The 12,282-nt window shown below is 42.3% G+C and overlaps 1 protein-coding gene across 1 annotated transcript; it reads left to right on the top strand.

Annotated features, from left to right (window-relative positions):
* Positions 8,638-11,892, top strand: LOC8077996 (F-box protein PP2-A13). Its single transcript, XM_002468598.2, has 3 exons — positions 8,638-9,367; positions 10,092-10,210; positions 11,183-11,892. Exons 1-3 carry the CDS (start codon positions 9,032-9,034, stop codon positions 11,610-11,612), a joined length of 885 nt encoding a protein of 294 aa, XP_002468643.1. The 5' UTR covers positions 8,638-9,031; the 3' UTR covers positions 11,613-11,892.

Genomic DNA, 12,282 nt, shown 5'->3' with positions numbered 1-12,282 from the left:
AGTTAGTTTATAATTAGATAATACTTATTAGGCAACGTATTATATGCAACACAGATTCGTGTGCACTCTATGCAACCACCAATTAAGGCCACAGGATCTAGATCCAACGTCTGAGGTTTTTTTCACTTAAACCCCTCCACCCGTGGGTTTAAATCAAACCCGTGCGTATCCAGATGGAAGGGTTTAAGTGAAAAAACCTCAGACGTTGGATCTAGATCCTGTGGTCTTAATTGGTAATTGCATAGGTTGCACACGAAGCTGGGTTGCACATGATATGTTCCCTATACAAACGAAAGGATTACGAAATCCATTTTGCAAAAAAAATCTACAACTCTTTTTCTTTAGGAAACAAAATTTTTCTACGAATAAGGCCTTCTTTGGATGTAGTCGGATTCGCATCAATCCACATGTGCTGGGGTGGATTAGAGTGGAACTTGAACTAAATTCCACCCCAATCCACTACAACACATGTGGATTGAGGTGAATCCAACGACATCCAAACAAGGACTAAACAGGGCTCAAGAGTTTTTGGGTCCACTGAAAAACTGGGCTAGTGGGCTAGAAAGTAGACCGTTTTGTTCTTTGAAAAGTGCTGTTTGATCCGAGTCGTGACAACGAGCGAGGGGAGCGGCGGCGGTGTCGATGAGGGCGGTGAGTGGCGAGGTGGTGTCTTGGAAGCCGGTAGGCCTGGGCAATACTTCATAATCGCCGCCTTGGAGGCGTCGTCGGGGCTACCCGCTGAAGCCGGCGCATTGGTGCTCTCTGCAGCCAAGGCTGCCGCCGAGCTCCACGCCTTCCGCCGCGACACAGGCGCAGGGGCGGAGGAGAGGCCGGAGGAGCCGAGCAAGAAGCGGAAGACGAGCGGCACCAGGGTGTAGTGTAGGCCCGCTGTAATCTCGTCGGCTTATGCTTGAGCGGCAGCTGTGAACACCTTTGAGATTGTGCTCTGGTCTAGTGTGGGCGTTTGGCTGGTTGCTGCTCTTTGTTGTGTTCTTGTGGAATGAACTCTCTCTCTGTTCTTAACATGTCAGTCATGCGTTTATATGATTTCTGCATATATTTCTCTGTTTTATATTAATTAATTAACTTGTTGAAAGAAACTGAGGACCAAAATTTTCCGAGTGCATTACACTAATCGTGAGCTGGGGATTGATTTGTGCCAGAAGGAATGCTTTGGTATTGCATGCACAGAAGATAATAAATATCATTATATGGGAAATGATGTAAAGTTGACTATCACTATTTCCAGGAAGAAACTTCGTTTCCTTCATCTATTAAACACTAGAATTGCAGGAATGCACTACAAGTTTCTTAACAACATTGCAGGAATGCACTAGAATTGAAAACATAAGTTGGCAGTACTTTGTGCAGCAATCTTCACACCAGCAATGATGTACAACGGTATCCGCAACCACCATTCTTAACCATTTGCCTTTATTATGAGATTTTTACCTTGATCCGGTAGCATAACTATACTGTCATAATTTTCTTGGCCATTGGAACCTAAATCTAGATTCTGGGCAGTACAGAACATTCATCTCGGACCAGGTTTGTTATGCTTCATGTGATCAACATTTAAAAAAGTAATTTAGCTAATGTGTCAATACCTATTACCCACAAATTATATCATTACTTGTCTTCAGTTTGTAACAGGTAGATACTGTATCACCCAACGTCTCGCATGGCTGAGTGCCAGTTTGAAGGGCCAGTTGAATTTTTGCTTTGCAAAGTTGTTATGCATTACACATACACAGATATTTTAGTTGTGGAACTCATGTCCATTATCTTAAGAACCAATCTAGGCCATGTACAACGCTGGCTCTGGTGTGGCTATAGTCCGCGGTTCCTGTATTTTTGCTAGCGTGGATGTCTGGCTCTGCTTGGCGTGACCGTTGCTGCTCTCACAAGCAGCTGGCATTAGGACTTAGGAGATTTTCTGGTTTGGAAAGTAACTGTTTAAAGATGGAACCGCAGAATAGCATGGAAGGCTAACTTTTCTCCATTGTAGGTTAATACTCTTATGTGATTGTTTGAAACATATGAGTAGCTAAAGGAAGGAAAATCAACCGAGACCCATTAAAGCTTTCATGCTCTTATGTGCAGAGTTTCCTTCTCCATTGGAGCATTTTTTTTTCTTGAACGAATCCATGGGGGCATTTGGTGGAGAGGATTGCAATTTGGAATTTTAGTAGGAAAAATATAGGCTAGAAATTCTCGTAAAATGCAAAACATCTAGCATATAATCTCCCGCACTGAATTTTTGTAACAAATTTTACCCTTAATCTCCTAGCTGGCTAACTCGAACCCTCATAGGTACCCTAGGCCACATCAACGTAGCACCTCAATACATAAACTTTTATAGTCACTGATTGGCTCCATTGCTCGCAGATTTACATGCTGCCACATCTTTTGTTACCAATTGGGCAATTGGTAGCCAGAGATTGGATTAGAAGCCATGGATTCATCAGGCCAAGAGGTGATCACAGAAGAAAGTTATCATCAAGATCAGTATCAGGCTCTTGCCAGACTCCCCCTGCATCTGGTGCTTCAGATAACATCACATATTCACACTAGCGCTGGCGCCTGCAGCATGGGTGGCGCGCATCTGCAAAGGTATCCCTTATCACTTTATCAGCACTGAAGTGGTGCGGCCTGCAGCACGACGGTGTGCAGTACTCTTACAAAACAGCATACTCGCAGTAGCACCATCACTGAAAAGTGAACTGAGAACATTAAAAAATTTGGAGTGTTTTGGCCAAGTATGAAAGCACATGCACTTTGTAGATGAGTGTGGACTCCCTCAAGTCAAGAGTAGTTTGTTATGTACCCGGCACATGAAAATTATTGAGAACTACAAAATACAAATTCCAGTCTTGTGCCTCTGTCATGGTCATGGATGAGTGCCAGCTTGGATACACATGTTCAATAAAACATCAATATCCTATACGTTGATTCTCTTGGAGAATATTTTTTTTGTAATTAAGAGCGATAAAGGTGTACTTGCCAAAGAAAGACATTCAGGATTGTGTTTTTCTTCATCTTTAAGGACATGTACAGCGACGGATATGGTTCCATCTCATTTATAAACAGCACAATAGACAAAGCCATTATGTGAGTTGTCTATATACAGTCTAAATAATACGGGAGAACAATATGTGGACATAAATAACAAATGTCACCTCTACAATAGGTGTTTTCGAGATGCCTCAGCCACCATCAACGATCTGCTGCAGCTCATCACGATGGAAGCCGATCGTTGGATCAACGCGGACGCCGCCGGGCTTGCGGTCTTAGCTAGGTGTTAACCTTCCCTCCAGTTTGTGTCACAGTCGTTCTTTTTGTTTCAATCATGTAGCCCAGTTTAAGCAGCCGGCCTGGTCAGCCAGTCTTTGTACTTAATTTCTTCTTAATGGAAATGATACGTAGATCTCCAGCATATTCAAGAGAGAAAAAAAAAAGAAACGCCATCTTATGGAGCATCTGTGAATTATCAGGCAACATTTTAGTGCTCGGTGAGTGTGGGCGATTTGAGGTCCCAGTGCCACACGATCCCATTCCAGCCCCTCACTTCGGCTGGCTAGTTCGCTGTAGAGCCACCGAGAGCCGCACCACTCTGCACCAGGCGGCGACAGCGGTGGCTGCCAGATAAACGACCGTCGGCATGATCGGAAGCTGACGATGACCCGGCAACTGTTCGCACACTTAGGCCTTGTTTAGTTCCGAAAAGATTTCAGATTTTGGTACTGTAGCAGTTTCGTTTGTTTGTGACATATATTATTTAATTATGGACTAACTAGGATTAAAAGATTCGTCTCGCGATTTACAGCTAAACTGTGTAATTAGTTTTTACTTTCGTCTATATTTAATGTTTTATGCATGTGCCGCAAAATTCGATGTGACTGGAAATCTTGAAAACTTTTTGCTTGGATAGCTTTACGTCCATTCAACGACCACAAACTGTCCAGACAGGCAGAGAGCACTGAGCAGAGGAATGTAGGTAGTGCCATGAATATTTGTAGTTCGTGCGTGCCAATCATGTGACAATTTAGTTTAGATTCCAACGACGAGTCGACGACAATTATCCATGGAGAAACGAGAGCCATTGGTTCCCTTTCATTTTCCTTGGCTACTACCGTATCTGCGTCGGAGCTGACTCATCATCGGCCACCTGCTCAACAACTCCCGAGAGAATGTTTGCAACGCCGAAAGCCAGCACCGCCTCAGGCCTCGTTTAGTTACTGAAAAGTTTTCGGAACTGGAGCGTTTATTTGTGGTAAATATTATTCAATCATAGACTAACTAGGATCAAAAGATTCGTCTCGTAATTTATAGTCAAACTGTGTGATTAATTTTTATTTTTGTCTATATTTAATGCTTCATGCATATGCCGTAAGATTCAATGTGATAGGGAATCTTGAAAACTTTTTGAATTTCGGGGTGAACTAAACAAGGCCTCAATCACATAGCAGCTCTGGACTGACGAATTCAACTGCACATCGCCGGCCAGCTATCTGGAGCTCCAGCTGCAGCCACTGCCACTTAGGCCTTGTTTAGTTCCATTTTTTTTTTGCAAAATATACATTATAACACTTTTATTTATATTTAATAAATATTGTTTAATTATAGACTAAATAGGTTTAAAAGATTTATCTCCTAAATTACAAGACTGTTTAATTAGTTATTTTTTGTCTATATTTAATGCTCCATGTATATGTCCTAAAATTCAATGTGACGAAAAATCTAAAAACGTTTTAAAAAAATTAGGAACTAAACAAGGCCTTAAAACAAACGACCACACAAGACAGTGCACTACGTTTCCATACACGCGAACCCGCGTCAGTCACAGGTTACAATCGATCCAATCCTAAGAAATCTTTGCTCACGAAATGTGGCGGCACCTACTGAACCTGAAGTTGGTCTGTAATCTCTGGTTCCTAAAAATACTCTCTCCGTTTGAAATTGTAAATTATTTTAGTTTTCTAAGTATATTTTTTCCTAAGGCCAGTAAGACAAAAAATAATAGAAAGAGTAGCAAGTATGCTGCAGTTGCCATCAGCTTAACACGCCACTGATGTTGGACTGGATACTAATAGTGCAAAGAGGTCCCACGCACTTGCCCTAAACTAAGCATCAATCATCATCAGTACTATAGTAAGGCCTTGTTTAGATGCGAAATTTTTTTTGGATTTTGCTACTGTAGCACTTTCGTTTGTTTGTGGTAAATATTGTCCAATCATAGACTAACTAATAAGGTCAAAAGATTCGTCTCGCGATTTACAGTCAAACTGTGTGATTAGTTTTTATTTACGTCTATATTTAATGTTTCATACATGTGCCACAAGATTCGATATGACAGAGAATCTTAAAAACTTTTTGGATTTCGGGGTGAAATAAACAAGGCCTAATAGTAGTATCACTGGCAGCAAAGCCCCAAACACAAGCCCCACTCCAAAAACTTTGCTAACAAGCTTAATAGCTTGCCTCTGAATTACAGCCACACAATCAAAGGCCTAACCACACAATGCAGCACCAGCGCTTTGTTCTCCCCTCCCTCCACCTGTGCACCCCCCTGAGACGCCGCCACGTGTGCTGCCCCGCGCGTGCTGAGTCGGATCCACGCACCTGTGCAATGGCATGGCGATATTTTGATTCGGTTTTATCCACTCCAGGGGGCCCACGCGTGATACAGGCATTGACAGGTTGCAATCTGATTGGAGATTACGGTCTGGAGCAAAGATCAAAGCATTGTTGGTGATTAGATTACTCCAAAAAGTGCAAGTGGAGTGAGGGGAAAGGTCCATTTGTGGTATCTTTTCCTCTTCTGGTGGGGCCCAAAAGTGCATGGAACTTTCTTGGTGTTAAATTCGAGAATGACTTGGCACTCACGACTAGCTAGTATGACTAGTAATTGTGTTTCTGTGGCAGTTGTGTATGATGCACTTTTTTGTCTTTTTCATTTTCAAATCGTCTCTAGTCTAGTAGCATTGGCGGACCCAGGCGTAAAGCCACTAGTGCCAAGGCCCTAGTCATGATTCATGTAATCTAGGTACACCTTAATAATAGTTATCATTTTATCAGAGTTCATCCTAACACCTTTCATGCCAGCAACCAGCTCAGGTAGATAAGGAACTAACGCATCTCTCATTGTTTCGTCCTAGTCTTGAGTCTCAACCCTCTCGCTTTGATGCTCGCGCACTCACATCGCCGCTCGTAGCGGGTGTCCGTTGCCTGCTAGTGCCTCATTGCGCTGTAGTCCTACCAGTAGACGATCGCCACCACCTATCAGCTGATGAACCCATCCCTGTGCCATGGCCACAAAATGCCTCCCTCATCTGATGGTGTACGAGTACCTCATCTGATGGTGCATGGGTCATCGTCACTTCGTCACACAAGGAGATGAGCGTGAAAAACTGGGATTCATCTATGCGCGTAGGACCACACATATATAAAAGCCTTGTTTAGTTACTAATTTTTTTCAAGATTTCCTATCACATTGAATCTTTATACGCATGCATGAAGTATTAAATATAGGCAAAAATAAAAACTAATTGCATAATTTATCTATAATTTGTGAGACGAATCTTTAAGCCTAGTCAGTCTATAATTAGATAATAATTGTCAACTATAAACAAAAGTGCTACAATAACTAAAGCCAAAAAATTTCGCGAACTAAACAAGGCCAAAGATTACGGGGTTGCTTTCAACTTTTTGCTAGAAGAATTCAGCCCTAGTTTTGAGCGAATTCTAGATCCGCCACTGTCTAGTAGTAATATATATGGGGCTTGGTCATGGAGGAAAAGTATGCGTGAAGGGTTTAGCATTACCCAGGTCGTTTTTTCTCCTCATAGTGTGGAAAACAAAATTATCCCGACCATGTTAAAAATTCCTTGCTGACCTGTTGTCCTAGATTATTAGGGTACTAGGCATAGCACACAATTGTTACTTTTAGCCAACGCTTAGTCATAGCCCATGTTAACATGTTTTTTTTATAATTGTTAACTTGTATTGAGTTATATGAGATCCAGTATGGTGGAGCGTTCAATTTCATGTTGTCAGGGCAATGGGCAAGATCACAATAACAAAACCAAGACATAGCAACGTGTCTTTGTACTTATTTGCTTCCCTCCTAATGAAAAAAATGTGTGCACGACCACGGTAGCTGAAAATAAATCAACATATATGGCTAATCAATTTTGGTGTGGCGCGCTTCAAAGGATGGATCCGGTGGCATAGGTAACTACGTGGTGGTGGAAAACTATTTTGTTCCTTCGCTTGTCTAAAACAAGCTATATTCTTTGAACGGAACAGCAAAAAAGGTACTTTTAGTAAACTAGATGTTGATCGGGTATCATTTGAATTTGTGAAACTTAAAGGGATGCTCTTACAATCATCACAGGAAACAATATGAAAACATTTTTAAAAAAAATCTTTAGGTAAGGGTTAGCGTGACCATTCTAGGCTTTCACATGGTATAAGGCTAGAATTGGCGTGGCTAGGACCGAAAGGCAAGAAGCAGGATTTGGCTAAAGCTATTTGCTGCATTATAAATATAAAATAAAAAAATAGTACACAAAAGGGCTCTCTTTACACCAAGGCAGCAAGCGATGCACAAATAATGGGTTCGTTAGATTCTGGCTTCATTAGGGCCTTGTTTAGTTCCCAGAAAATTTTGCAAAATTTTTCACATTTCCTATCACATCGAATCTTTAGACGCATGCATGAAGTATTAAATATAGACGAAAATAAAAACTAATTGCACAGTTTGGTCGGAATTGACGAGATGAATCTTTTGAGCCCTAGTTAGTCCATAGTTGGACAACATTTGTCAAATACAAACGAAAATGCTACAGTATCGATTTCTCAAAATTTTTCGGAACTAAACAAGGCCTAGATTTCTTGCTCCAAGAACTTTAGGATCGGCCCAACCCTTAGGCCTTAACAACCTGGACAGAGAAAATGATCAGTATTTTAATTTGTTCAGTATTTAGGCTGAGCAAAGGTCAGCAGAACTAATTGCAGTGACCAAAAAAAGTGCCGGCTTTGGTTTTAATTATTGTGGCCGAAAGCTACATCTGATGCTTAAAATACCTAACACCAATTACTATGTCTCGAGAGGAGCTACATTGGAGGAGTATATGTAGGTCTTAGGTAGCTGCTTGTCTCACCAAACAAAAGAAACTGACGCTCAACTGTTTCCTACGTACTAGTATGTGCTGAAATCCCTAAAGTCCAGAACCAGACATATTTTTTTTTTCAGAAAAATTCAAACATATTATTTTTCAAAAAAGGAGGACCAGATATAAATATTTCTCCGATAACCCCTTGTAAGTCAAGAATTGTAATTCTGCAGTTGTGGTACAGCAGAGGCAACAAACTGGGGCCTTGTTTAGTTCCGAACAATTTTATTTTTATTTGATAAATATTATTTAATTATGGAGTAACTAAACTTAAAAGATTTATCTTGTGATTTACAAGTAACTGTGCAATTAATTTTTATTTTTATGTAATTAATTTTTATTTTTATCTATATTTAATACTTTATGTATGTGGCGTAAAAGATTTTGGTTTTTGGGTGAATTGTTCATAGAAGTACCCGAGTAGTTGGTGGCAATTGCTCTGCGTTTCAGGGAGTTTGTAGTCAGACAAGTCAAACATAAATGCTCACCCCCACTTTCTCCCTTCTCCCTTCTCCTTCCTCTCCCAGCTCCTCTCGGACACCACGTCCCTCTTCCTCTTGCTGGGTTGTGGCTCCCTGGCGGCTGGCGCTCCAAACTACAAAGCACACGCTCCGCACGAGCAGAGTTGGAACAAATTCCTCAACGACCTTGTCCTGGAACCCAGTTCTTCGCATCCGGTGCCTAGCTTCTCCCTAGCTTGCTGCTCCGCAAGTGACACGGGATCGAGTTCTTGGAAGCGGATTCGGCGCCCTCGTGGCTACCGGCGCGCGCGAGTGCGGTAAAGGACTAAAGGCGCGCTCTTTTCCACGGAGGGGAGACAGTAGTTGCGACTGGAGGCGGCGGCGAGAGGGAGCATGGGCGCGGGCGCGTCGGACCTGGGCGGGGTGGAGCCCGGCGGCAAGGTCGCGCGCGCCGGGCTGGGCGACCTCCCGGAGCTGTGCGCCGCGGAGGTGCTGCTCCGCCTCGGCGCGCCGGACATCTGCCGGCTCGCGCGGCTCAACCGCGAGTTCCGCGGCGCCGCGGCCGCGGACTTCGTGTGGGAGGCGAAGCTGCCCGGGAACTACGGCCGTCTCCTGCGCTTCGTCGATGACGCCGAGGAGGGAGGGAGTGGCCGGGATTGGAGCGCGGTGGGGAAGAAGGACGTCTTTGCGAGGCTCGCCAAGCCTGTGCCGTTTGATGGTGGCAAAAGGGTGAGATTTCTCTACTTTTTGTTTGATCGGTCTTGTTCCATTTCGTGATGTTCATCAATACTAGCTTGTTTCTCCACTGTTAAGGAGTTTGGACTTGGATAAAGTTTTATGAATTAATGATTGTAAATATATAAGTATTATTGGTTTACTAAACCGGATGCAAAAGGAACTTTTTTTTCCTCAAAGAAAAGCGAAGGTTTATGGTAGTTCTCATTCAATTTTGTTTGCAAAGAAAGACGTCCAAGTTCAGTTCATCGAATTTCAATTCTTGAGTTTGATTTTTGTGTTCGATATAGGAGAAAGTTGTCGGTTCTTGGGGAACTACGAAAATTCGTATAAGAGCAAGTATTATAATACAGCCAGCTGCAGGGTGTAAGATTTCTTTACAACCTTTTTGCAGCCCACTCATATAATGGTTAGCTCATCACTATTAATACATGGCCCACTTATCTATCTCACAGACTTTCTTGGTTTTTTTGTCTGAGCCGGCTGTAAGCTTACAGCCTGCTTTTACTCTCTCTCCTCTTCTCTCTACTCCACCTCAGCATTTAGCTGGCTTACAGCCTGCTATAATACTTGCTCTAAGAAAAACTATCTTTACCATGGACTAGTGAAAAGTATTACTATGAGGTTTCTTGCTTTGTAGGCAAGCAAGATTGAATATGACACATGCTTTGTTCACAGAGGAGTTTTTCAACGTGTACTTTTCTGCTTTGTGCTGTAGGAATTCTGGTTGGAGAAGAGTAAAGGTGGGATTTGCATGGCGTTGTCGTCGAAAGCGCTGGTCATAACAGGGATCGATGATAGAAGATACTGGATTAACATGCCAACCACTGAATCTAGGTAAATATGAACTCACTTCTTGTTTTCCCCCTTTGTTCTACTTCTACCATATTGAAATATCTCCCCGTCTTGTTTTTGACGTACAGTTAGGGTTGTTGACATTTCTGCCTTGTATATTGTCGAATTGTAATGAATGTCTTGTTGTGACAGACTGACAGTTGAGAATAGCAAAAGTGGAGTAAAGTGAAACATTTTATTCTCTTTTATGATTGACTTGTATTAATGAAAACATTAAATTCGGAAATGAATTTTATGCTATCCCTACACTGATGAGGTAAGCATGGACGATAGCAAAAATTGACAGGAGATAATTGGTAGAGACAGCACAGTGTGTGGGTCTGAAATTTCAACTGCCCTCTCAGTCTCAGTATTTCCTTCATTTCCCTTTGAAGTTGTGTTGTTAGTACCGTCTGACCACTAGATTTCTCTGGCCTTGCATGGTCAGCTATATAGGTATACTTCTTTGAGCAGATAATGGCTCGGCCTTGTATGGTCAGCTATATAGGTATACTTCTTTGAACCGATAATGAAAACTTTCTTCACAAAATGCGTAAATAAGTTACATTCTTTTGGACAAAAGGCACAAATAAATTTATAATTGTTCCAGAATTATCTGTGCATGTGATTCGCCTGTTTTTGACTTGTTATACTATGGGAAAGTTGCGCATTTCTTTGGTATGTTCACATCTAATGAGTTAAACAAATACCAGTCCATCGTGGCGACACCTAAGGAACACGTTTGCACTCATGTCTAAGGGCCATGCGGACCGTATGGCTTGTTTCTTGTACTCCTCAATTTTGTAATAAAAAGAAAAAAGACAGCTGGTAGCTGTGGCTCTTACTAATAAAGTAACTGTCAACACGTTGTTGTCGTTGATTAATCTCTTTTCCAACTTGGAGAACGTACACACTGTTCTTCATTCTATATGGTGAAAATAATCTGAGCCATGCCTTCTGTTCTTGATCCTGCAGGTTCCACTCCATTGCATATCTCCAGCAAATCTGGTGGTTTGAGGTGGTTGGAGAGGTCGATTTCTGCTTCCCTGCAGGGACCTACAGCCTGTACTTCAGGCTCCATCTTGGCAAGTCTTCAACACGTTTTGGCCGCCGTATTTGTAGCTCGGAGCAAGTCCATGGCTGGGACAAGAAGCCTGTACGGTTACAGTTCTCCACATCGGATGGCCAGCACGCCGTGTCCCAGTGTTACTTAGATGAGCCTGGAAGCTGGATCTTGTACCACGTCGGCGATTTTGTTGCATCAAGCTCTGAAGAATCAATCAAGCTGAAATTTTCACTAGCTCAAATCGACTGTACTCATACAAAAGGCGGTCTGTGCGTCGATTCAGTGCTAATATATCCCAAGGGCTTTGAGCCAGAAAGGGTGATCAAGGCTCAGAAATGAGTGTAGACACTTGATAGAGTCACTGTATATTAGAGTTGTCGAGAAATATGAGTACCCTACCAGTTTAAATTGGGCTAATTGTATGCTGTGGAAGTATGTATACATAGTACACTGAACTTTTTTTTTTGGGTTTGGTAGCATCAGTGTGCATTAGTTTGCCCTTTCTCATTATGGTTATGGCGCTGGTTGTGCCAAGGAACCTGTATATATTGATTTGAGTTTTTGAGTTCAGTTACCCCTTGTGACCAACACAGTTTCAGTACTTCTCAATTTCTTTTCAGTGTAGTTGCCCCATGTCTTAACTCTTGAGTGTCACTATTTCTTTTATATCTTACAATAATTGAATGTTACAATACTGAAATGGGCGAGATCATTGCGAGGATAAAAAATTGTTTCGTTTTAGAGTTCAAGGTACCGAGCTCCGGACCTGCGGTCCATTGCATTGCATCAGTACACAGTTTGTTTTTTGAGAGCAAATGCCACAGCACGAAGCACACATACCACTACATACTGGTAGACAAAACAGAACAGGTTCCACGACCATGCACCTCAGAGCACTGCTAACTCCCCCATGTTGTTATAGCCTGCACCAGTTTCACCAGGGTCCCAGGGGGCAGGGGCTAACCATTGGCACTTAGGCAGTGTTTTCTTTTGTTGATGCCAAGAGCCC

This window comes from Sorghum bicolor, chromosome 1 (assembly GCF_000003195.3).
Source record: "Sorghum bicolor cultivar BTx623 chromosome 1, Sorghum_bicolor_NCBIv3, whole genome shotgun sequence".
Classification (NCBI taxonomy): Eukaryota; Viridiplantae; Streptophyta; class Magnoliopsida; order Poales; family Poaceae; genus Sorghum; species Sorghum bicolor.
Note: the sequence above shows the minus strand (reverse complement) of the source record. Positions and strands in the feature narration are given on the sequence as shown.